General features: G+C 40.6%; 1 protein-coding gene across 4 annotated transcripts in view; it reads right to left on the bottom strand.

The window, feature by feature from the left end:
* Positions 1–3,727: 3,727 nt before the first annotated feature.
* Positions 3,728–24,624, bottom strand: part of PTPRE (protein tyrosine phosphatase receptor type E) — a 100,918-nt gene continuing 80,021 nt past the window's right edge. For all 4 annotated transcript variants that reach the window (XM_027737120.2, XM_039378952.1, XM_039378953.1 and 1 more), the window contains 14 exons: positions 24,490–24,566; positions 24,352–24,388; positions 23,156–23,253; positions 21,921–22,040; positions 20,828–20,988; positions 17,546–17,681; positions 16,874–17,023; positions 15,032–15,125; positions 14,525–14,601; positions 13,160–13,294; positions 12,268–12,393; positions 11,149–11,309; positions 8,344–8,479; positions 3,728–6,531 (listed from right to left, as the gene is read on the bottom strand). In XM_027737120.2, coding sequence (XP_027592921.2) covers positions 6,457–6,531; positions 8,344–8,479; positions 11,149–11,309; positions 12,268–12,393; positions 13,160–13,294; positions 14,525–14,601; positions 15,032–15,125; positions 16,874–17,023; positions 17,546–17,681; positions 20,828–20,988; positions 21,921–22,040; positions 23,156–23,253; positions 24,352–24,388; positions 24,490–24,566 — 1,583 coding nt within the window. In that variant the 3' untranslated portion in view covers positions 3,728–6,456. The remainder of the gene's footprint in view (positions 6,532–8,343; positions 8,480–11,148; positions 11,310–12,267; positions 12,394–13,159; positions 13,295–14,524; positions 14,602–15,031; positions 15,126–16,873; positions 17,024–17,545; positions 17,682–20,827; positions 20,989–21,920; positions 22,041–23,155; positions 23,254–24,351; positions 24,389–24,489; positions 24,567–24,624) is intronic.

The following is a 24,624-nucleotide window of genomic DNA, read 5'->3' on the forward strand; positions in this document are numbered from 1 at the left end:
TTAAGCCTGGCTTTAAATCTGTCTCTCTGAAATAGCACCTGTACAAATATTTGCAAAAAGAGATTTACAGGAGGGGGAAAAAATAAAAGGCATTTTCTTCAAGGCTTAAATTTGCGGTTGGATTAATTTGGGAACATTTAATTTAGGAGGAGCACAAGCTGACAAATACACCTGAATCCATGCTGAACTAAAATTGTCAACTGTCAAAAATGGGGAGAAAAATAATTTATTTTAAGTCAGTGCTTGAATTTCCTTTAAAATCAGCATCTTAATTCCTCCTGTGAAGATCCTGTTTTGTTCAAGTGTCTGAACCGGTGGTTTGGAAGCCCTAAATGAAGCTCACACAGATTTGTAGCATCATTGCTTTTTAAATAAAAAGCACAAGTTCCAGCTAAAAATTTTACTAAATTGGGGCTTTTATAAGGTATATAGGTATTAAAGAAATCAATATTTAGGCAAATCTGGAGGAGTTACTGTGTGATGAACGCCTGAAAATTTAAAGTTTTGCAATAGATTTCCTCTCTTAAAATGAGAGTTTATTGCGCTGACACATTATTGCACCCAAGATTTTTGAATGCTTGTACTCATGCATAGAAATTCATTGTGACAAATTATTTTATGTGGCAAGAATCTGCATAAGTTTATGAACAAACAGGATATATTTTCCAAAATTGTTTCTATCCACATTTAAGAAATACTTTGAAATAATACATTTCTCTTTAAAATGATGAAAGAATATAATAAACTATTACGGGAAAGAAACTGGGAAAGATCATTATGGGAAGCACTAATATTTTTAAACAAAATCTCTATTTCCTGTAATAAAAGTTCATCTTGAAAAGCAGCTTTTCAATAGGCACAGAAAGGCTCCAAAGCCAGGAAAGATGACTGGGGAGCAAATGACACAATGACACATCAAAATTATGTCAGTTTTTAAATGTAAATTAATGCTTTGCAGTCCATACCTGGGACTGGACATGGTCTGGGTCTGTGTAAGATTTCCCAGTTCCAAAGGATTACAAAATCACCCACAAGGATAATCCAGTCCAACTCCTGGCCCTGCCCAGGACAATCCCAAGAAATCCCACCATGTGCCTGATCTGGGAGGAAAATTCTTAGTAAATCCAGAGAGTTTTGCAATCAACTTCAGTAGATCAATTTTAATCCTAAGGGTGACCTTAAGAGGGACTTTGCATCACCCAGTCAGTCCTTTTGCATGCCTTGATCAGCCATTTATACACTTTTTTTTTTAGGACCAAAGAAAGATTCCACTGGATTCAGCAAATAAAATCAATCTAAACTGAAGTATAGAGTACATACTTTACCTGAGTATTTAAAAGCACGGGAGGAAAGCTATTTCAGGTGCTGCTTCCTTGGAAACAACTTCTACTCGATCCACGAATCACACAATCACAGGATGGTTGGGGTTGGAAGGGACTTTTAAGTCCCCCCCCCGCCATGGGCAGGGACACCTTCCACTAGCCCAGGTTGCTCCAAGCCCCGTCCAAGCTGACCTTGGACACCTCCAAGGATGGGGCAGCCACAGCTTCTCTGGGCAACCTGTGCCAGGGCCTCCCCACCCTCACAGCCAACAATTCCTTCCCAATATCCCATCTAGCCCTGCCCTCTGTTACTTTGAAGCCATTGCCCCTTGTCCTGTCCCTCCAGGCTCCTGTAAATAGTCTCTCTCCCATCTTTCCTGTCAGGCTCCCTTCAGGCTTTGGAAGGACAAGGTTACTATAAAAATCTCAACTGGAAAATACTGTGCTCATAATTCCTTCTCAAGATCTTCCTGACTGGGAGAGTTTTCCTTTCTTTGTGTCCACCCAACTGGAAAGAAGTCACAGCACAGATCTTTTGTTCAAAGTTTATGGACAGTTTGAGTGTGACATTCAGGGAAACACTGGAACAGTTTTTCATGCAATGGAAACAGGTGAAAGAATAAAATGATTATTTATGGAAAGAACTTCCTTGGCAAAGTCTCAACTCGATTAATAACTCAGTAATTCCCCTACTTTGTGCAAAGCAGCACAGAAAATGTATAAAAGTCATTAGAACAAAGCTCTTATGAAAGGATCTAAATTACAACCTAATCCTTTAATACCTCAGATGAAGAACACTCACAGTGAAGTTCAATTGCTTGAAAAATTCTCAATTGAACAATTTCTGCATTGAATAATTTCTGTATTAGGCAAAGCATTGCTTGGATTTGATATATATGCCCTAAACAGAACAAACATGTCTTTGATCTGCCTTAGTTTATACTGTTTAAATAACCCACTGAAATAAATATATTTCATGAACAGTTTATAATTCAAGTGTGGGTTTTTTTTTTTCACTAAAAGCTGAGTTTCTAAAACCAGAATCATCTTTCTCACAGGATAAAGAAGTACAAGGTCTTTATGGTATTTCTGTGCAATGTTTAGAAGTAAAAAAACGAAAACAAAACACTTTACCATCAGTGCAGTATAAGAACATCCATATGTTCACTGTAGAAATTGTGCAGAGCTGTAGTAATCAATAATTACAGTTAGCAATATTTATTTCTATTAAAAATTATTAATTAATAACTGCTTAATACTTGAGAGTCTTCTATTTTCTGAAACCACCCCAAGGCATCTGTCTGTCCTCACACCAAGCTAACTTCAAGCTGTGCATCTTGAGAGCTGCTAAAAGGACAAGATCCAATCACACAAAACATTATCAGCTCACCTGGAATTATTTTAAAAAGTTAAAATTCATAGCTTTTACATGTAATGGAAAATTCAAATCATAGAATTGTTAAGTTTGGAAAAGACCTCCAAGATCACCAAGTCCAAGTGTCAACCAGCACCACCAGCAAGTTCACCACTAACCCATGTCCTCAAGTGCCACGTGCACACGTGTTCTGAACACTTCCAGGGATGGGGATTCCCTGGGCAGCCCATTCCAATGCTTTCCAACCATTTTCCTGAAAATATTTTCCCTAATCTCCAATCTAAACATCTCTTGGCACAATTTGAGGCCGTTTGCTATCATTTGCAAATGTTATAACAGTGCACAGGAGGGACATGCAGAGTACAAGTTCTTCCAAACAACTGTAGAAACAATAATCCTAAAATTACCTACAGTGAAAAGGTGCCTCCCAGATGGGAGGTGTTGGGTGTACAGGGCCAAAGGAGTCCAACAGAAATATTGCTTCATTAAATCCTACTTGACAAATAAAGCTTGACATCAGGATTGTAATCTCTGAGCACGGTTACTCCTGGTTTACTCAAACCTCCCTCCTTGTTACAGCAGCGGGGCCTTCTTGGTTATTTTTAGCAAGATGTCCAATATAAAGCTTGTGGAAATGAATTTAAAAATTGTTGTTAACTACAGTGAACTGTCAACATACCTGAGAGTTTAGCTACTATTTTTATCTTGGTATGACACCATAATTTATCACTGTATTATTTCACCGTATTTAAGAGACATGTCAAAGCTCTGCATTGTCAGATCCTACTTATCCACAGAGTTTGGAAAGACCTGGATTTCAGCTGCTGCCATGAGTTTCTACACTTGATATGTTCAGCCCCAACACGAACCAGAATATTCCCCACATCCAGCTGCAGATAAGCACTGAAAATACTTATCTAGATAATGGATTTCAACTCTTTTAGAATACTTAATTCAAATGAACCCACAGCAGAGGAATGAAATTCAAAGATTTAAAGGAAGTAATGCAGTTTGAGAATAAAAAGGAAGCTTTGTTCTTGCATCAGAATGTATTAGATCCTGTGATTTGCATGTACAAATAATTCAGCAACATTCACTGGCATTAAAAACACAGCGAGATCAAATTAGAAATGTAATAAAAGGAAATAATAAGAGCTGAAACTGTATAATACATCCATATATTATAAAGATTTGACAAATTAAATACATTTTGGTTATACAGAAAAGTTTCCATAACTTTACATGGAAAAATGGGATGAGGGAAAGGAAAACATTTCAAAATACTGAACATGGGTGGTCAGGCTTGTTTGAAAAGTTTAAAAAACTGATACATAAAAATAGCCTAAAAAACACTGTAATTACAATATGCATTCTTCATTAAGGCCCAATTCAGCAAAGCACTTAAGGGATTGCTCCAGGAACATGGAACCCGTGGAACCCCCACGGATTGTGGAATAAAGATGTTGTGAAGCTTAAATGCTGAGGTGAACTGGAACCAATCTGAACACATCAACAGTCAAGTCACACAGTGACCAAAACCACAGACAGATCAGAATGTACAACTTCCAATCCAACTATTTGGCCTTTGAAAGCCATTCCATGCAATGTAAGGGAATTTAAAGGAAAATTCGTCTCCACCAGGACACAGCTCCCCAGGGATCAGGCTGGACACAAGGACTGGGAAGCAAAGCTTTCCAAATGATAAAAAACTCATTATGGAGCTTTAGTTGTGACTCCTGAAATATATTTTAGGTATTTCTCTCTCCTCCTAGAAATCTGAATACAGTTACCAACTAAAATCTGAGTACCCACTGAGTATTTAAAGTTTCAGCTTAACTCCATCCTACTACTGGTTGTTGTGCTGCAGCTCCTGTTGCTGTGAGGGCTGTGAGACCCCAACAACATCACACTAAATCACCGTTGCACTGAGACAACTTCCAATCCAAGTTTTTACTCAAGGGACCCCAAAATCTGTCCAACAGAGAAATTACTATCCAAACCAAATGCCTGGAAAGATCCTGATATCAGGATCGGAAAATGGGAATTTCTTTGCATTATTCTGCATCCTCATTTAACCTCTCTCAGTCTCCCTGTGCTACAAACTATCATTCTCTGAAACCCCCACTGTGTCCACACTGAATTTATTTGATGGCTTTTGTAAATTTTGATGGACTTTCAGCATGCAGCAGTAAATGGAAACTTCCTCAGAGCTCATTTCCATTACTCAACACTGTGGCTTGAGTGTATCTTCTCATAGAGACTCACAACAAAGGTTTAGTCTTTCAACAATCTTTTTTTTTTAAGTGCAAAATTCACTGTACAAATAAATACAGAAGTGCATTGATGGGAAGACAAGAAGCAGCGCGGGAATAGCTTAGGAATTCCTAACCTGCAGCTTTTCCATCCAGTATGACAAGGAAGGAGAGGTGTGGACACCTTCCTGTTCCCTTGCACTGGTACAACATGATTTATATATCAGAAATGGGATAATATAGTGCAGGAGCAGCAGGGAAATGCTCAGTGGAAGCTGCTTATTTGAAATAATTTTTATGTTTGCATCAAAAAAGCCCAACTGGACAAGACAGAATTGCATACTAATTATGTAATTAAAGTACAGATTCACCTCCTTTGTGCTCATTAAGTCATAGGTGCCTTGGAACGAGCGGGAAAGATCCACTTTTGAATTATTCAACATTCGGATGCCCTGTGATTTTTGGATTTTCTAACCCCCAAACCTCCTGTTCGGGGCTCTAATAAAGACTTTGAAATGTTATTTCACCAATACTATTATCAGTAGTACTTCCATTAAAAATATATCTCTGTACACAATCATACACCCCCTTTAGAGAAACAAAACAGTCCTTTTTTGATAACATATATGGGAGGGTAAGAACTTTTTGCTTCAACACAATGTTTCTGGCATTAAACTGTTAGTAAAATGTTTTCTCCAATTCTTACCAATATTCTTAATCACATCAAGCAATAAGAGTTTATCTCTTTTGCCTTTGCTAAAAGAAGTGGGAAATTCTGCCCCTATAAATAGAGAAGAGAAGCTTTAACTCCATTTCTGGCCTTGCTCTTTGAGTGGATAAGTTCAGGTGCTGCAAAATAGACTCTTCACATACGTAAAATATTCTCAAAATAGTGGTAAACTCACATTATTGTCTTTTTAAATTGATTTAAAAGTGTGATATTTAGGAAAGAACAAAATGACTTGACTTTGAAAGGTATATTAACTCAAAAATTCAAATCCGTGTTTATACTTTATGGACAGCAAGACTCAAAATCAAACTGCCATCAATCTGGAGGCTGTTAAAAACAGCCTTTAAAAATAATAACTATTTCCACAGTGAAGAGAAATTTATGGCCAAAATATGTTTACACATAGGTACCACGACTGACTTTTTTTTTTCAGTATGAACTGTAAATCATCCATCAAAAGCTTCAAGAATTGGGACGTAACATTATTGATAAATATTTATAAGTGGCAAAACTCGAGAAATAGACCCTCAAGAGTTAATTTACTCTTATTTAGAATAAAGATTTCTATCCCATCTTACAGATCTATACAGTACAGGAACATTATACTTCCCTTTAGAAGATATTTATATTTAAGAAAGAACTCTGTACAGCAAATGCAACTTTAAGAGCAAACACAACATTGTATTTACAGTAAACTCAACAACCAAAATGACATGGAATAAATTAACAGAATATACAACATTTTGTACAGACAAATTAAAAAATAAGGCAGAATTCTCATTTAAAATTAGCATAATCAGAAAAGATGTCGATGAAATCTTGTACCACTCTGTAGCAGAATTCATACTGTTCCTGAAAAACAAGAAAACCACATCAAAATGTGCTTGGATTGTGTTGCCTCATTACATTCAGACTTCTGCAAATCCCAATGATAAATGCAATATGTTCTAGTTAGGACCAGTAGCTGAGGACTGGTCTGTTCTGATTTCTATTTATGTATTTACTATTTTGAATAAAAAAACCTGTTTTCTTGCTTTTTTGTCAAATACAGGATGATTGTTGCTCTTCAGTTAAAATGTATTCTTTAAGCCTTCTAGGTGATGCTTCTTAAACTGAATCCTGGTTCTCATTTAAATTCAGCAGCTCACGGTCTCTGCTGTCACTGGTCTCCTGTTACAGCAGGAAACTCCTCCTAAGCATTCCCCAGGGAGAATCATGGAATCAGAATCCTGGAATGGTTTGGAAGGGAACTTAAAGTTCATCCAGTTCCACCCCCTGCCATGGGCAGGGACACCTTCCACTAGCCCAGGTTGCTCCAAGCCCCATCCAACCCGGCCTTGGACACTTCCAGGGATGGGGCAGCCACAGCTTCTCTGGGCAACCTGTGCCAGGGCCTCCCCACCCTCACACCCAACAATTCCTTCCCCATCTCCCCCTGCCCTCTGGCATTGGGAAGCCATTCCCCCTTGCCCTGTCCCTCCAGGCCCATGTCCAAAGTCCCTGTCCAGCTCTCTTGGAGCCCCTTTAAGCACTGGAGCCTTCCCTTCTCCAGGTGAACACCCCCAGCTCTCCCAGCCTGTCTGTTATCCAGCTGGCTGGCCCTCTCCATCCTAAAGGGGGACACATCCTGATTTTCCAGGCATGCTGATATGCCTTCAACATGATTTGCTGGATTACAAAATCTGTAACAACACTGATAACAAACAGAACTGGCATTTGAATTCTTTCATGCTGGAAATCTGAGCTCAGCAGGAGCCCTCCCACAGGCTCAGCTGGGAATATCTGTGGCAATTACACCCTCAACTGACATTATTAAATCCCAGAGCCAGACCCCCGAAAAAAAAAGCATTTCATCCCCGTCTTAGCATAACTGTGGATAATCACATTCCCCTTTCTGCCCATCTGTAGGACAGAGAAAACATCCACCTGGAAAACAGGGTTTAATTTTATCTAAAGAAGTTTCAAAGTGCTGAATGGAAGCTGCCATGAAAATACAAAGTATCAGTATTTTTATATATTTAAAAAATAAAAGTCTCAAAAAAACTTTTTAATGTTTATTCAGTAGGGAGAAGTATCTGGATGAGGCTTCACATATTAGTTGTAGATGACTTTAAAGAAGACTTAAAAAAGATTTTAAACAAGTCAGAGACATTTCCAGGGATGAGACTTCCCATCCCTGGAGTGTTTAAGGCCAGGTTGGACAGGGCTTGGAACAACTTGGTCTAGTGGAAGGTGTCCCTGCCTATGGCAAGGAGGTGAAACTGGATAATTCTAAAGGTCCCTTCCGACCCAAACCATTCCATGATTCCATGTTTCTGCCTTCCAGTGACCAACTTTGAGCCAATTTATGACCAGACACATTAAGGAAAGAAAGAACAAGTGATAAATAGCTTAAAAGACATTTATTTCACTATATATTTTGTCATCTGCAACACTAAAGATTTTGGTTTAACTGCCTTAAGTTCCTAAAAGACACAGAACATTTCGTCAAGTTGTGTTTCTAGAAATGCTATAAAAAAACCATATAAAAGCCCAGATTTCTGATAATACCTTGTACACACGCAGCCATCATGCATAATTTATGGCAACCTGCAAGAAAACCCCCTTTGTTCTCCTCCCCTAAGAATATTTACAAACAGATATCTGAGTTGTTAAACATCCTACCAGTGTTTGCACCATGTGTGGCCTTTGCAGTCTTAAGCTCTTCACAGCTTGAAACACATCCAGGAGCCCTTCAGCCTTCACTCTTTCCAGGATGTTGCTCAGTGCTATGAAGGTCCCTGTTCTCCCTGCACCAGCACTGCAAGGAAAACATGTTTGCATGGCATAAACTGGGATAAAAATGGGAAAAGAGGAATAACAGGGACATAGAATAGCCAAATACACCTCTTAGGTTGGGATTTATATTCCTGTATGGACAAGAATTATTATTATTGCTATTGCTATCATAAGTGCAAAGCAATTTGATGGAAAATGTCCTATCCAACTGTAATGATTTTAATGACTCAAACAGTTTGGGCTGGAAGGAACCTTAAAGATCATCTCATTCCACCCCCTGCCACGGGCAGGGACACCTTCCACTAGCCCAGGTTGCTCCGAGCCCTGTCCAGCCTGGCCTTGAACACTTCCAGGGATGGAGCAGCCACAGCTTCTCTGGGAATTCTCTTCCAGCCCCTCACTACCCTCACAGGGAAGAATTTCTTCCTAATTCTCATCTAAATCTCTCCATTATTAGTTTAAAACCATCCCCCCTTGTCCTGTCTGTATCTGCCTGTGTAAAAGAAATGCATCTCCTTGTGCTTGGCTCACTTTCCTTCTTTCCTCTGAAAACAGGCTTTTAGCAAATTCTTACAGCCCATACAAATTTAGGTATTTTAATTAATTTAAGAATTTTTACTATGGATGCATTTGAAATCTCTTGGAGACACAGCACTACTCTTTGCATGCTCACTTCTCTTCCTGCAACTCCCTTTAAAATAAAAGAATTTAAGAAAGATAAGTTTAAATTTGAGTGAAATTTCATTTCCTGAGACAGAAAGTTGAAAGGCAAAGGACACTCAGAATGGGCAAAGAAGAATTAAGTGGCCTCTAAATAACACACAAACCTTTTATAGTTTATTAGAGGCAGCTGCAGACAAACACTGGAAGAGAGGGGAGCGAGGACTGAGAACAGATGGACTTCAAACTCTGTTGGCAACTCAGCAAAACCCTTCTAAACTATTTAGGGTTATGTCTTGATTCTACTTTAAAATGATCATTTTTAGCAGCTCCTTCAAGTGTTCTTAAATAGCTGGAAAAACGAACAGAATTTTCACAAGTTCATGTGACCACTCTGAAAAAATCAGACTGAGACTTGAAATGTGTTTAATTATTCATAACATCACATTCATTTATATTTGAAGACTCAAGTGTGACTTCACAGAGAAAGTCAGGTAACTCAAAAGCTGGGAGGTACAGGCTGTTCAAGCAGGGACAGGAGAGAATTTTCAGCATTAAAAGTCCTGAATACATTGTGTGGGTTGGGTTTTGTTTTCTTTTTAATCCTTTTTACAAGGACTGAAGTAGATTTTTTTTTTTTAAATCTAGGAAAAATACATGCTAATTATTAAACTAAGGCCTCAGGTCTAAAAGCTTGTAAAACTAGAAGCCATAAATAGCACAACTAATTCTTACACAACTAATTCGGGCAAATCAAAGACATTGGTTTTTAATCTCTTAAATCACTGGTAAGAACTCCTTGATATTTTACCCACTGTAATTATAATTCAGTATTTCAAAACAAGTGTTAAAAAATAAAACCCAAAATATCATCACCGTGGAGTGGGGGAACCCTCAGATCCCAAGGGAGCAAACGCTTGCAAGGCAAGGAGGAGAAAGTTTTGACAATTAATATGTGTTTTTATAAGACCACATTCCAAAAAAACAATAAATATAAGTCGTGGCTCAAGCTCCCAGGACTTCTTTGCTGTATTTGAAAATATAGGTGACTTCAGACAGTCAAACACAAACCAGAGACTGAGAGAGCACCCTGGAAACTTCCATCAGAGCAAAATAAAAGAGAGTTAATGCTGCCAAGCATTTCTCAGTGGGATCACAGACAGGTGGAAGAAATACCACAATTCATAGAACAAGTGTTTTTAAATATAAAATTATTTACATATATTGACGTCCATATATTGCTAGAAGATAAACAATGGTCCAGGAAAGTCAGTTTATCTTGTACAACATGCCCGAGAGAAAAAGATTTAAAAGGTCAGAATTTAGAACAAATTAAATAATCCATTTCTGGGGCAATCAGAGACAACACAAGATTTTTTTTGTGTCATGATCTTTAGGGCTCTGAAACTCTGCTGAGCCTGTCCCTGTGTACTGTCGACTTTGTCTTGACCAGAAAACAGAAAAAGCTTTATTGATTTATAAAATTTAAAAAAAAAATAAAAGCAAAGTATGATTTCTGAATGAGGAAATGGCATTATACCACTTTTACTGCTATTTTTTGTTTTTAAATCAGCAGATCTACTACGGAAAGAGCAAAGACAAATTTTAAGACTGATAAAAACCCCACGCTCTGAAAAATATAATTTGAAAAAAAAACCAGATGAAAAGCACAAGTCACATCTTTCAAAAAGAAAGGCAAAAAAAGGTGCAATAAAAGTATACAATTAAGAAAACCCAAAAAAAACAAAAAGTGAAAATCTGACATAGGACGAACACATGTTATCATGTCCCAAGTAATAATCAAGCTTCCAACCAGCATTAGTTATTATTAAAATATTGTTTTCTCTCTGCTCTCAAGGACAGGAGCACATTTTCCTTGAGCTTAGATTAGGGATCTATTTTATTCTCCTGACAGTTTGTAAAATCCAGCAGCATTTTCCCCTGCACAGAACATTTGAGCACAATCTCAGAGTTTAACAAACCCAAGTTCAAGCCCAAACCCCGAGTTACTGAAGCCCAGAGGGGACTCACCTGCAGTGCACAGTGATGGGGTGATTCCCTGTTTGCTGCTGCTGCTTCTGCACGGCTGCAATGAGGTCGATCATCCCCTTCCCTTCCGCAGGAATCCCGATTTCTGGCCACCCATGGAAGTGGAACTGCCGGACGAGCCTGCTTTGCTTCTCCTGGTTACCCTGTGGGCAGGAAAACACCACATTTGTGGGCAGGAAAACACCACATTTGTGGGCAGGAAAACACCACATTTAGCCATTTTTTACCTCAAAATAAACACACTCCTTCAACTTCTATATAAATTCTGCACTGCTACAGTATTTGCAACCTGATCCATAATATATCATGGACCTTGATGGACTTGATGATCTTATTTGCAACCTTAATGTTCCGTGGCTCTATCCTGGTTGTGCAGACCTGACAGGGCTGTTTTTAAATCCCCCAACCACTCTGCTCATAAGTTCCCTCTAAAATTTTCCTTTGGATTTGCAGAGCTGTTTCATCTGTTTCAACTGAGAGATTGTTCATCCTGAGTAGAAGCAGTTGAAAACTTTCCTTCTGCACAGGCCAAATCCAAAGTGCTGCTGAAACAACCCAAATCATGGACTCAGCTTTGCACAACACTTTGAAATTTCACAGTTATTGGCCTTGTCTTGATTAAAAGCACACTAAAAGCACACACAGGTTGCCCAGAGAAGCTGTGGCTGCCCCATCCCTGGAATTGTTTAAGGCCAGGTTGGATGAGGCTTGGAGCAACCTGGGATACTGGAAGGTGTCTCTGCCCACGGGATGAGTTTTAAGGTCCCTTCCAACCCAAACCAGTCTGTGATTCTATGAAAAATCTTGAATCAAATTTTCCTTTACACCTATGTGGGAGACAGTAGAAAATCTAGGAATAACAGCCACAACAAAACAATTAAACCCCTCCCTAAACTCACATGCCATTTTGATCAACCACCTGCTTTACTGAACAGAATTTTTGATTTTGCTTTAAGCAAAAATGTTTCATTTAAGCTTCCTCTTAATGTCAGATTAGCCACATTTAGGTTTAGATAAAAATCCCCAAATTTAAGATACAAAATCATATTTGTAAATACCTTGAAATGGAAAAACAACCTCCTGGAATTTTAAAAGGATTACCTGACTGTAGGTGACCAGGAAGTCCCTCACACTGATGGCATCTAACAGGCTGTCACTCTTGATTTCCACGGTGATCTCTCCGTGAGTCACAGAGCCCTCCGATGGCCAGTACTGGCAACATTTTTCCTACAAAATCCAGAGGATTGTAAAACTTCCTTGAATTTTTTCCCAGTTCTCTACATTGTCACGAATCTCTGATATAGGAGGTGACATCCAGCACTGCTCTAAACTGTTCATCTAACAGTATTGCAAGCACTAATAACTATTAGTAAGTAATAAAATGTTTCTGTAACATAAACCATTAAGATGAAAAGGGCTCAGGAGGCACAGATGGCAAATGTTGCTTTAAAACATATATAACTCCTGAAAGCAATGCAGTGTTGTTAAAAACCTCACAAAATCACCAAGCAAAAGGATTTCTCAGCACTAGAACACCCTGGATGCAGTGTTGAACCCAGAATCTTCAACCTGCAGCACACAGAGATAGGCAGGAATCTCTTCATTAATTACTGATGTACAAGGAGAGGCTCAGAATGAGCCACTGGAGCTTATACTGGCACAACTGGGAGGAAAGTTTATACAAAAGCTTTGTCCAGCTTCTTCCCAAATCCCAAACCACTATTTCATGTCAGGCATCCTTTAATGTGAACTCGAAGCTTTTAAGAACTGTAGTATTTGGTAGTTTTGGTGGGTTTTCTAAAAATTCAAGCAAAAGCAGCAACACTGGCCCACACACCAAATAGTGAAACAAGTGCTCATTTCAGGAAAGGAAAAAAAAAAACAACCTTGTATTGCTGGAATTTGTAGGCAACAAATATTTTATCTGATATTAATGGTCACGTTTTGCAGGTGAGAACAAGAAGAGCTGAGCTGTGGGACATGGGACACGTACCTGCTCCCTCTCCTGGACCTCTGTGAGCATCACAATGGTGTGGCACTTCCACTCCCACACCATCCTCCAGAAATCCTCCACTGTGTGTGGAAGAGGGCCCTGGGTGGCAATGAAATAATCCTTCTGGCGATAGCCCTGCGGGGAGAGACCGAGAGCACGAGTTGGGATGGGAGAGGACAAGGGAAGAGGGACAGAGCTGATGGGCAGAGGGAGATCACCACTTAAATGGGGACTTCTCCCACGGAACAAGGGACAGGATGAGAGGAAACAGCCTCCAGTTGTGCCAAGGCAGGTTTAGATTGGAGATGTGGGAAAATTTCCCCACAAGAAAGGGTTGTCACTGCCCAGGGCAGGGGTGGAGTCCCCACCCTGGAGGGATTTAAAAGCCATGTGAATGTGGCACTTGAGGACATGGGTTAGTGGTGGCCTTGGCAGTGCTGGGGAATGGTTGGATCTGATGATCTCAAAGGGTTTTTCCAACCTAAATAATTTGTGGTTCTAAGAATTCCCCTAAATTCACAATCCTGAGGTGAATTTTTACAGTCATGGCTGAAGGGATGAAATTCTGCAAGAAGAGGGAACTGAAAAGGTTTCACAATGACATTATAACAACAGCAGCTGTCAGGCTTTTCTATAGGATTAACTTTTAACTCAATTTTAAGATACAGTTTCATTTCACAAAATCACAGAATCAATTACGTTGGACAAGACCTCAGATCATCGAGTCCAACCTGTGACCCAACACCACTATGTCAACTAGACCACGGCACCGAGTGCCACATCCAGCCCTTCCTTATTTCCATACTGATGGGATCATCCACAGTCCTCAGCTGATAATGGGGCTTTACTGCTTAATGACTAATTCCCATATTGAAATAAAACCAAGACATAATCCTGGGTTGCCCAGGTTCCAACAGGCAGCTGGGAAGAAAGCTTGGAATTAATCCAGGCCTGCCCAGGTAAACCCTGGCTCCCAAACACTGTGACAGCCTTTCCCTGTGCTAAATACAGACTTTTCTGTTTCTCAGAAAAGCAAATATTTACACTTGTTAACCTGAAGCACATAATGGAACAGTTGGATGTCAGTTGTGTAGCTAATTTGTTTCATTGCCTGTTTGTCAGAATTTAATAAAAGCTTTCATTTATAAATCTTACAACAAGGATAATGTTTAGATCACACAACCATTTAAACTGAAATTGGAAACACCAGATGAGGAATGGACTTGAAAACCCCCATAAGCCAAACCCAACCAAAAAAGCTCATGTTCTTCATAAGCCAAGTCAATTGTGTCTCTAAAAAGACTTATCAGTAATAGAAAAATATCAGATTTAAAATTTAATTACACAGAAATGGTTTATACATACATCTATGAAGGAAGCATTGATGTAGTCTGTATATTCTTGCCCTCTTTTCATTGACAGAATCACTCTGTTAAAATCATCTGGGGGGAAAAAAAAAGAAAAGACAGGTCTAGTCTTACTTTTGCCAACTGCATGTGAAAGAACAAAACCTGCAAAATCTTTGCTCTGAAATTTTCATTTTTCAAGTATTTTGGAATTTCACAAAGAATATGCAAAGAATCCCACATAAAATAGGTTGGTTTAAAAGATGAAACTGCTGAATTATTTAATCCAAAGTACCTGATTGTAACAGATTTTATATCAATGAAGTAAAAATCAATTCATTAAATTGTTTGCAGGTGCTTTATAAGAGTATTTCACTTTGTATAAGGATATATAAGGATATATTTTATAAGGACAGCTGTGCTCTGATATGTTGCCAACATACAGACACAGTGTGTAGTCACAGCAGCCTTGGGATAACCAGGCATTTACAGCACTTGTTTCTGTATATAAAAGTTGGCCTCTTACATGGGATGATCTGGATGACTCTTGCTTTCTTCATATTTGCTGGAAGATTCCCAGTTCTCATGTTCTCTTTCATGATCCGAACGTTTGTTAACTTCTGGAATAAAACACAAACCAGGATGAAAACTCCTTGGAATAGAAGTGGGTCCCACTCACCATATCTGCACTCAGAAGGCTTTAAAGTGTCTTTACTGGGTATAAAACAGTGACACAGTCAAAGGAACACAGACTTTTCACAAAAGCCACTTCATTGTCCTGTCTATAAAAATTAAGAAAGGATAATAGTTATAAAATCATGGAATGGTTTAGGTTGGAAGGACATTAAAGCCCATCTCATTCCAACCCCTGCCATGGGCAGGGACACCTCCCACTAGCCCAGGTTGCTCCAAGACCCATCCAGCCTGGCCTTGGACACTTCCAGGGATGGGGCAGCCACAGCTTCTCTGGGCAACCTGTGCCAGGGCCTCCCCACCCTCACAGGGAAACATTTCTACCTAACATACAATTTAGTCAAGCTTTTGCTAATGAATGGACCAATATTCCTTATTATTTATTCAGCTTATGCTGACAGCATTCCCAGGACAGAGAAGACAAACACTGCTCTTGCCCTAGTGATTATTTTATAGTACATATAAATAATAACAGTAATATATATATTACCCACCCATAAGACCATGCAAGAAACCACAACAAACTGCCTCTGCTGGGCTGGGACTCACCAAAAAGTGATCAGTTACACACCTACATTTCAGCAACTATCCAACAGAAATTCAATTTAAATTAAAACTAATTTACTTTTCAAGCTGCAAGTAGATTTTTCAGCATGTATTTGACGGGCACTGTGTTTCAGGAGCAGATCTCAAGTCCAGAAGAACCTCAAGTACTGGCAACAAAGTATTAAAAAGAAACCTCTACCCTCCAAAAAAATCCCTTTTCAACTACTCTGGAAACTGGTTACAAATGACTCTACTCTGGACTGGTGCAGGTGGGCTCAGTGCTCTTGAACAACTAAATGCTGTTCTCTGTTTGCACTCTTCCCAGCAAAAACTTGGAAATTTTGAAAAAAAAAAAAAAAAAAAAAAAAATAGGAAATGATGCTTTGCTTCCTTCCCTAGAAAGACCAATACTGTTGACTTTTGAACTTGTTGCTCTATCACCAGACTTATTTTTATGTCATTTCCTTTTCCCAGTTCCCAATTACTGATTAAATTAATCCTTCAAAGTAAAGAGATAACTCCAGTTAACATCTAGATGTCATTTAATACTTTAGACCTTTATGGAGAATAAATATTTTAGGATGGCCAAAGTCATAAAAAATTCTAATTATTCCCTCAGGACACTAAAATCTATTCTAACAATGATCAGACACAGCCAGTGTGGTTCTTTTCTGCATTTGGAGTTCTCCACTAAATATGAATGCCTTTTTTCTTTTTTTTTTTATTTACCTTCCTGACAGTCTGGACATTCAGTAAAATTCCCTGCAATTCTCCCTGTCAGCCACCTCTGAGTTAACAATCCCACTGAGATGCAAATTAGACACACGTAATCCAGTTTCCTCTTCCAGCATTATCTGATCTGGCCTCCGGACCAGACCCAGAGAATCACTCCACTTTTCCTTTCCAAACAAACAAAAAACAAATAGGAAGAGGCCTGTACAACAACACAGCTCTGAATGAGCATTCCCAGAACAGGATGTTCAGCAAGGGCCCCATTCATCCACTCCACAGGACCATTCACAGCAACCCCAAAAGAACAACTTGTTCCTTTTTATGGACCTTTAAGGTGACACTTTTATCTTTTTGGTTTAAATCTTAGAATCCTATGGCAAAGGACTTCCATACTTACTTTGAATTCTTCCTCCAGCCCCAATTTGACCAGGTTTGGGGCCGCATTGTGGGATGTCTGGAGGTGTTTTTCTAGGGATGACACGTCGAGCTCTGTGTCCCCATAGAGGTAGTACTCGAGTAAGGCTTGATAAATGAAGGAGTATTGCATCTGGGAGGGACAGAGAGGCAGGTGAGGATACAGCAAAGCAGGGATGAAACCAGGAATTCTGGACCTTACCTATCTCATTTAAAAATCATAAAACCATTGAATGGTTTGGGCTGGAAGGGACCTTACAGCCCATCCAATTCCACCCCCTGCCACAGGCAGGGACACCTTCCACTAGCCCAGCTTGCTCCAACCTGGCCTTGGACACTTCCAGAGATGGGGCAGCCACAGCTTCTCTGGGCAACCTGTGCCAGGGCCTCACCCACAGGGAAGCATTTCTTCCTAACATCCAATCTAAACCAGCTCACAGAATCCTGGAATGGTTTGGGTTGGAAGGGAGCTTAAAGATTATCCAGTTCCATCCCTGCCATGGGCAGGGACACACCTTCCACTAGCCCAGGTTGCTCCAAGCCCCATCCAACCTGCTCTTAACCCAGGGATGCAACAGCACAGGACATTCTGGAGTGGAAATACAGAAGCATCTTCCTCTCTGACCACGAAAAGCTGTACTTAAAGCCCACTCACGTCGGTCTGGACCATCTGTGGCCGCTGGTTGCGGATCCTGGACACGAACTCGAACACATCCACCTTGTGCTCCGCGTGCATCATGTCGATGATGGCGTCGATGACTATGAAGGTGCCCGTGCGTCCCACGCCAGCGCTGGGGGGGACAGAGCACAGAAACCTCTGGAATCACCCACCTGCCGGAATTGCTACAGCACTAAGTTCTACGGGTAGAACTCGAGCTCAGACCAAACTGAAGTAGTCACTGGGAAATGTGACATTTCATAGAATCATGGAACGTTTAGGGTTGGAAAAGCCCTCTAAAACCATCAAGTCCAACCATTCCCAGCACTGCCAAGGCCACCACTAACCCATGTCCCCAAGTGCCACATTTACATGGCTTTTAAATCCCTCCAGGGATGGGGACTCCACCACTGCTCTGGGCAGCTGGGACAGAGCTGGACAACCCTTTCCATGCAGGAATTTTGCTTAATACCCAATCTAAACCTCTCCATTTTCTGTTTCAACAATAACAGTAACAAAACGAAAATTTAAAAAAAAAAAAAGGGTGAATTTTTTTAACACAAAAACTCCCTTCTTCCCAGCTCAGGCTTAACGACATCAGAATTATATTTAAAAACACCTTTGGAAAAAAAATCTGATTTACCATCTATAATAATTCAGTCTAAGGTGAAAATTTAATTTTTCCCCCCCCCCTAATTTTTAGTTCCAAATTCCCCAACACTGCCATCTCAAAACACTTTTTGGGTTTTATATCCTTCGCAGCCACGAGAGGGAGCGCGATCATTAGAAATTACACAAGTCCGGCGACTTTCAGCTCTTCCTTCCAGAGGAAAAGGGCATGGCATCCTGTGCTAGGCATTAATAACTCTCCTTTGACCTTTAGTTGGTTTATTTTGCTGGAATGGCCACAAACACCTCCAGGAACAGGATAAAAACGTCTCCCCTCATCCCCAGCTCAAAGACACAGAGAAGTTTTCAGCAAGGAAACATTAGGTTTTAAATACCACCAGGAAAAAAAATACATAATACAACTTAGTTCTCCTGTCACACACACTTTTAACAGTAAACACCACGTGAAATCAAAGCCCCCAAGCCCCACTGTTCCAGAGGGCTGGAGGGATGATGGACACCAGTGGATCTATGGAGCTTTACCACGGAACTTCACCAAATTTTCACCAAAACTTTCTGCCTCCAAACCCCTTTGGATTTAATCATCCATTTGGCAGACTGTGCTCTCTCCTGCCAGTCTCAATCCAGTGCTCCCACCCTCTGGTCCCACTTGGTCCCTCCAGCCACTGGCCATGAACCACCCCACAGTGGCCAAGGCTCCACCCCTGCTGCTTCCTTCCATTCATGTTTGACCTCTGACACCAAGGACGAGTCCCCCTCATGTCCTACTCTTTGACTCCCAGTTTATAGACTTTTTCCTCTTCCTGAAACATCCTGGGAACCACTCTGAGCATGGGTCACCCATGTCCAGTTCACATTTTTCCTTCATTGCTCATCCCCGGGAGCTCTCACCCCACTCAGCCCCACACTCAGCTCCATCACTTCCCTTCCCTTTACAGCCACAATCCCTTTTTACACATCCTTGCTCCATCCCCTTGTTCCCTTCTTTCAGACCAGCTCTGAATTCCATCTTTGCATATCCCTCCTAAAGCTGAGAATTTCACCGACCTTGACATTTGTCTCAGAACTTCCCTGATTTTATCCATCCTTAACCTCCTCCAGGGTATCCCTTACTCAGCTAATCCTCATCTGCTCATGGAAAAAAATTATTTCTAAAAACTTATGGAATAAAAAAATTGTCACAAAATCCTGCCACCCCCTGCCCTTGTTTTGACTTCTTTCCTTGCAAATGCCAAATTAGTGCTTTATTAAGTTCCACGAGATTTTGATGGAGCTGGTTTTGTCACAGTGGCTGGGTAATATTTTTCTAAAAGCTCACTAAAAATGGATGGTTACTCACTCCTGATGGGCTTCCCTTTCCTTTTCCCAACAATTCAACGGTGTCACATCCTGAGCTCCAACGGAAATTAAGTGTCACCTCTCTCCTCCTTTATTTCTGACATAAGCTGAGGCCCCAGCACTGACACAGGTCACACTGTGCTCTCTTGGCCCATTGTATTTAACTTTCTGCAGATTTTAATTAAGATATTTTATATTTTCCTTTATTTTGTCTCTACTCCTGCTCATTAAGCCAAGTACAGCATTTCCTGCCGATGACAAATAAAGCTCAAGCCCAAAATGCATCTCTACACATAGTAAAGGCCTAGAAAAATACAGTGGGTTTCTCAAAGAAAAGACTGTGAGACAACTAAAATCTGATTTTTCCACTGAATGATTTTCTTCAAGCCTCTTATTTATGACACCTGAGAGAGAAGGTGAATCCCAGCAAGGCAAGAACTGGATGTGAACCAAACATCAACACTGGCTTGGTCAGGACAAACAATCTCTTTCAAGGAAGTATTTCTAGATGTCTGACACAAGGAAGAAAAACAAAAAGACAAATACATGAATCTACAACCTTTTTTCCTTAGAAACAAGACCCTGAAAGACAAAGCTGCTCTTCTTTTCTTTTCATTCTAAACTCATTACAATAATTGCTCCTGAAAAGATACTTCTTGCTCATTTGTGAGCTTACAGTTGCTATAGAGATTGCAATTATTGTCTTAAAACTGATTTGGAGTTTGGGTTTGGTTTCATTGAGACAAGATTTCAATAGTTTAGCACAAGCCTTTGACAGCAGGACCTGTGTGTGTGACCCACGAGTGGGAATATGTTCTGTATTCACATGTAGCACATTCTTAAAATTGCAACATTTAAGTCTCTTGAATGAAGTCTTTATTCCAAACTTTTTAGGTATTCAATGGCTAATTTACATAGGAAACTGTAATTCTACTGTGGGAGAAGTGGGGGATGAATTCCCAGAAGAGCATTTAGTGGCAAAGGTCACAAATTTGTATTATGAGTCTGTTTTTCTGACAAGGAACATACTTGTACCAAACAATGGATATCACTCATGGATTTAAAAACCCCACAAACAACAAAACAACAACTTCTGTTTAAGCATGGAAGTGACAGCAAAGACAGATCTTTTGAAGTTGTTTATACCCTTTTCTCTCAAAAAGCTCAGCATATTATTAGCCTTTAATATAAATATGTAAATAAATAATATAAATATGCAAATAAATATATCTATACCTAACAAATATATATATATATATATATATAACTCCAGACCAAGCTATGAGAATGGTTTGAGGAGCACATACATACCTACAGTGAACCACAATTGGTCCAGCATGGGCAGGATTCAATGCTTTGACTTTTTTCAGGAATTTCAGCATCCCAATAGGTGTGAAAGGCACCCCAAAATCTGGCCAGCTGGTGAAGTGAAGCTGTGTGACAAGCCTTGGAGCTTTACAACCATCATGAAGCTGCAGGAACACACAGACACTGTTGGACATCTCATTTTTCATGCAAAGATTTAGACACAAACTGCCCTGGTTATTTATGATTTTAATTCCTGCAACACTTCAAGCCTGATTTGAGGATTAGAAGTTTACAGTATATGTAAAAAAGAAACATTTTGTAAAATTACCACATCTTATTAATGCATCTTAGCAGTGAAAACTGGAATAATCCCAGGATAGGACTCTAAAGAGTAAGAATCACAATTTATGTTAATAATGGATCTAATGTGGAGTTCTTTTTCACCCATAAAATCCTCATAACACCTTTTTTAGCAGCCTCAGCCAAAACTCACAGAATTCAGTCTAAATATTTGGGATTTGCATGGCTGTGAGATGCCAAATGCCAGCTTTGGACAGATCAAGTAGGAAAAATGAAAGAAGTGCTGCACCTTCAATACCCAACTGCTGCCTAAACTGATCCCTAGTGAGGCCACACACTGTGGACAAGAGCAGAGCCATTCCCACCACCTCTGTTGGGATCTAAAGCTTTAACTTGTGCTAGAGATCACAGATAGAACAAAAATCAAGCTGCAATGCTGGCTGACATTGGCCAACGAATACCTACCCCAGATACCCAAATTTGCTCACTTATTTATCTGTGCAATTCGTCCCCAAAAGAAAAAAAAGTCAAGTCCCTGCTCCTGTGCTCCCTCCTGGCAGTCACAAGGTATGACTTTCTACGGCCTTCGGTGACAAAAATCCAGCAGAACCTCTTGCAATCCATGAACCGTGCGGATGTTACGCAGGCAGGCCCCGCTCCGGAGAGGCACCACGTCTTCCTCCACTGGCAAATACATTTAATCCACTTCCTGAATTTCTTGGCAGCAAATATTTGAAATTGTACCAGTTTTCTCCAAAGATTAAAAAGAAGCCCCCAGAGCGGGGCTGCTCCTCACCGACTGCACGCAGAACTTGCGGATGGTGTAGTCCACCAGCACTATACAATCCTCCACGGACACACGGATGTTTCCATAAGTCCAGCACCCCTGGTCAGGCCAATACTGGTAACATTTTTCCTGCACGAAAACCACAGTGAGTTTTGTAACGCTGAGTTTGCTTTCACTGCTGGTCATGCTTAAAAAAAAAAAAAAGGGGGAGTTATCTGAGAACACGGTGTATAAATACGGATATCGGGGTTTTTCATCTGGCACAAGGCAGCTTTGACACCTTGCTGGTGCTACTGATTAAATTTCTGCAGAGAAGGTGAGAACAGCTTTGAAGTTGTTTTTTAACCTAGTCAGACCTACACAGCTTTTGTTTCAGTTTGGTTGCTTTGTGAGGGGGTGACCAAATGAGTGGGACTGTGATGTTTTGACTCCATTTTCAAGCTTTAAGTTCAGCCAGTGAGAAATGCAGAGCAGACCTTATTTCATAGAATCACTGAAGCACAGGCTGCTTTGGGTTAGAAGGGACCTTAAACATCATCTTACTCCACCCCCTGCCATGGGCAGGGACACCTTCCACTAGCCCAGGTTGCTCCAAGTCCCATCCAACCCGGCCTTGGACACTTCCAGGGATGGGGCAGCCACAGCTTCTCTGGGCAGTCACTTGGAGTCATGAAGAACATTCAGAATTAACAGTTCTGGCTGCTTACACGGGGAATGGGCCCTTATGGGTTGCCTTTGATGTCTGAGCTTCATCAAGCAGCAGTAAAAGTGCAGGAAAATAAAGCAAAAGTAAAATTGAGGCAAACAAGGAATGCCCATCCACGTAACAGAGGAGGAATGGGGTACAGGAAGGAAGAGGATCACTCTCACAATGAAGCAGCTTTAATATTTAGTTGTTTTGTGGATGTGCCAGAAAAAATTTTGAAAATGCATGGGGTTTTTATCTTCATTCCCAACCAGACCCACCCACAAGTGCAGCCTTAGGGTGGGATAAAACCACACAAATCTTCCTTTGGCTCTGGGCTATGCAGGACACAATGAGCCATCAGAACTTCTTCCTTGAGAACAACTGATAGAAGTTTGTATTTTAGAAATGAAAACTACATTTTTAGAGCAGAAACTCAGCTGTGCTGGCAGGGACCAGAGAAGGAAGTGGTCAGAGATGCAACTGGCCAGAGCCTGAGCAGCCCCAACTTATTCTGGAGCACACAGGGACACCCCAGAGCAAACTGAAAGCTCTTTACCTCTTTTCTTTCTTTCAGGTTGGTTAACATGACGATAATGGCTGACTTCTGCTCCCATATCATCCTCCAGAAGTCATTGACTGTTTCTTGCTTAGGCCCTGCAGACAGAACACAGCAATGCTCAAGAGGGGTAATGGAGACCAGCAAATCAGAGAAATACTTATTTAATTCACAATACCTCCATCCTGGGTGCCTGTGTTTGCTACACCCTGCACAGGTTTTGAACATACCACATATTCCTTAAAAACTCCCATATTTTATTTCACATATTTTATTTATGCCCCCAAGCCTACATTTCTAGCAGAAATCCTCCCTTAAAATATTATTCATAGAATCACAGAATGGTTTGGAAGGGACCTTAAAGCTCATCCAGTTTCACCCCCTGCCATGGGCAGGGACACCTCCTACTAGCCCAGGTTGCTCCAAGCCCCATCCAACCTGGCCTTGGACACTTCCAGGGATGTGGCAGCCACAGCTTCTCTGGGCAACCTGTGCCAGGGCCTCACCACCCTCACAGCCAACAATTCCTTCCCAATATCCCATCTAACCCTGCCCTCTGGCAGTGGGAAGCCATTCCTGCTTGTCCTGTCCCTCCAGGCCCTTGTCCCAAGTCCCTCTCCAGCTCTCTTGGAGCCCCTTTAGGCACTGGAAGGGGCTCCAAGTATTCAGTCTTAAATATTACTTAATCTTTTAAGTAGACAATGGCAGGAGCAACATTTAGGATTTCTACTTGCAACTTTCCCCATGGCAAGGTCCACGTTACCTGTGACCACAACAAACCCCTGTCTGGGAGCTGCTCATTGTGCAGGAGTATTTTGAGAGGCTGAGGCAGCTCTTGCTTTGTGTCTGGAATTGTGAGTGTGACAAAGTTACCCACCATTTATGATTAAATACAGCACAAGAATTCCTGTGGAAATGCTGATTTCTGTGGCAGGATTGCTTAGACAGAATGTATTGTCAGGAGACATCAATTTTGGCGGGGGGGGGGGGAGAAGATGAGCCTCTGCTCAGAGCAGTAGCTGCAGGTCTAAAGGCACTGGGTCACCTCACACACACTTCAGCTGAACTTCAACTGTGACCTCTAAATCCAACCTCATATTTGACCACTTCTTGCAGCTGAAAATAACCTTTAAAACACGTCTAGAATGAAACTTCAGCTCTAAAATGTACAGAACAGAGAAACGAGAATAAGTTACCTTGTGCTGCTATGAATTTATTCTTTTCTTTATAACCCTGTGGAAATAAATATCAGTTAAAAAATGGAATGGCAACACGCATTAGCAGAGAAATACTTATTTAGGTCACAAAGTTTGCAGTGGCAAATGTCAGCTTACATCTATATATGATGCATTAATGTAGTCTGAAGCTGGGACTCCATCAACTTGGGTCAAAATCACTCTGGAATGATCATCTGAAAGAAAACAAGCAGGTTAATCACTCTGAAATATGTTATTTCTTTGCAAGCAGGA

This window comes from Pipra filicauda, unplaced genomic scaffold (assembly GCF_003945595.2).
Source record: "Pipra filicauda isolate LSUMZ 115617 unplaced genomic scaffold, ASM394559v2 scaffold150_size2825430_pilon, whole genome shotgun sequence".
Classification (NCBI taxonomy): Eukaryota; Metazoa; Chordata; class Aves; order Passeriformes; family Pipridae; genus Pipra; species Pipra filicauda.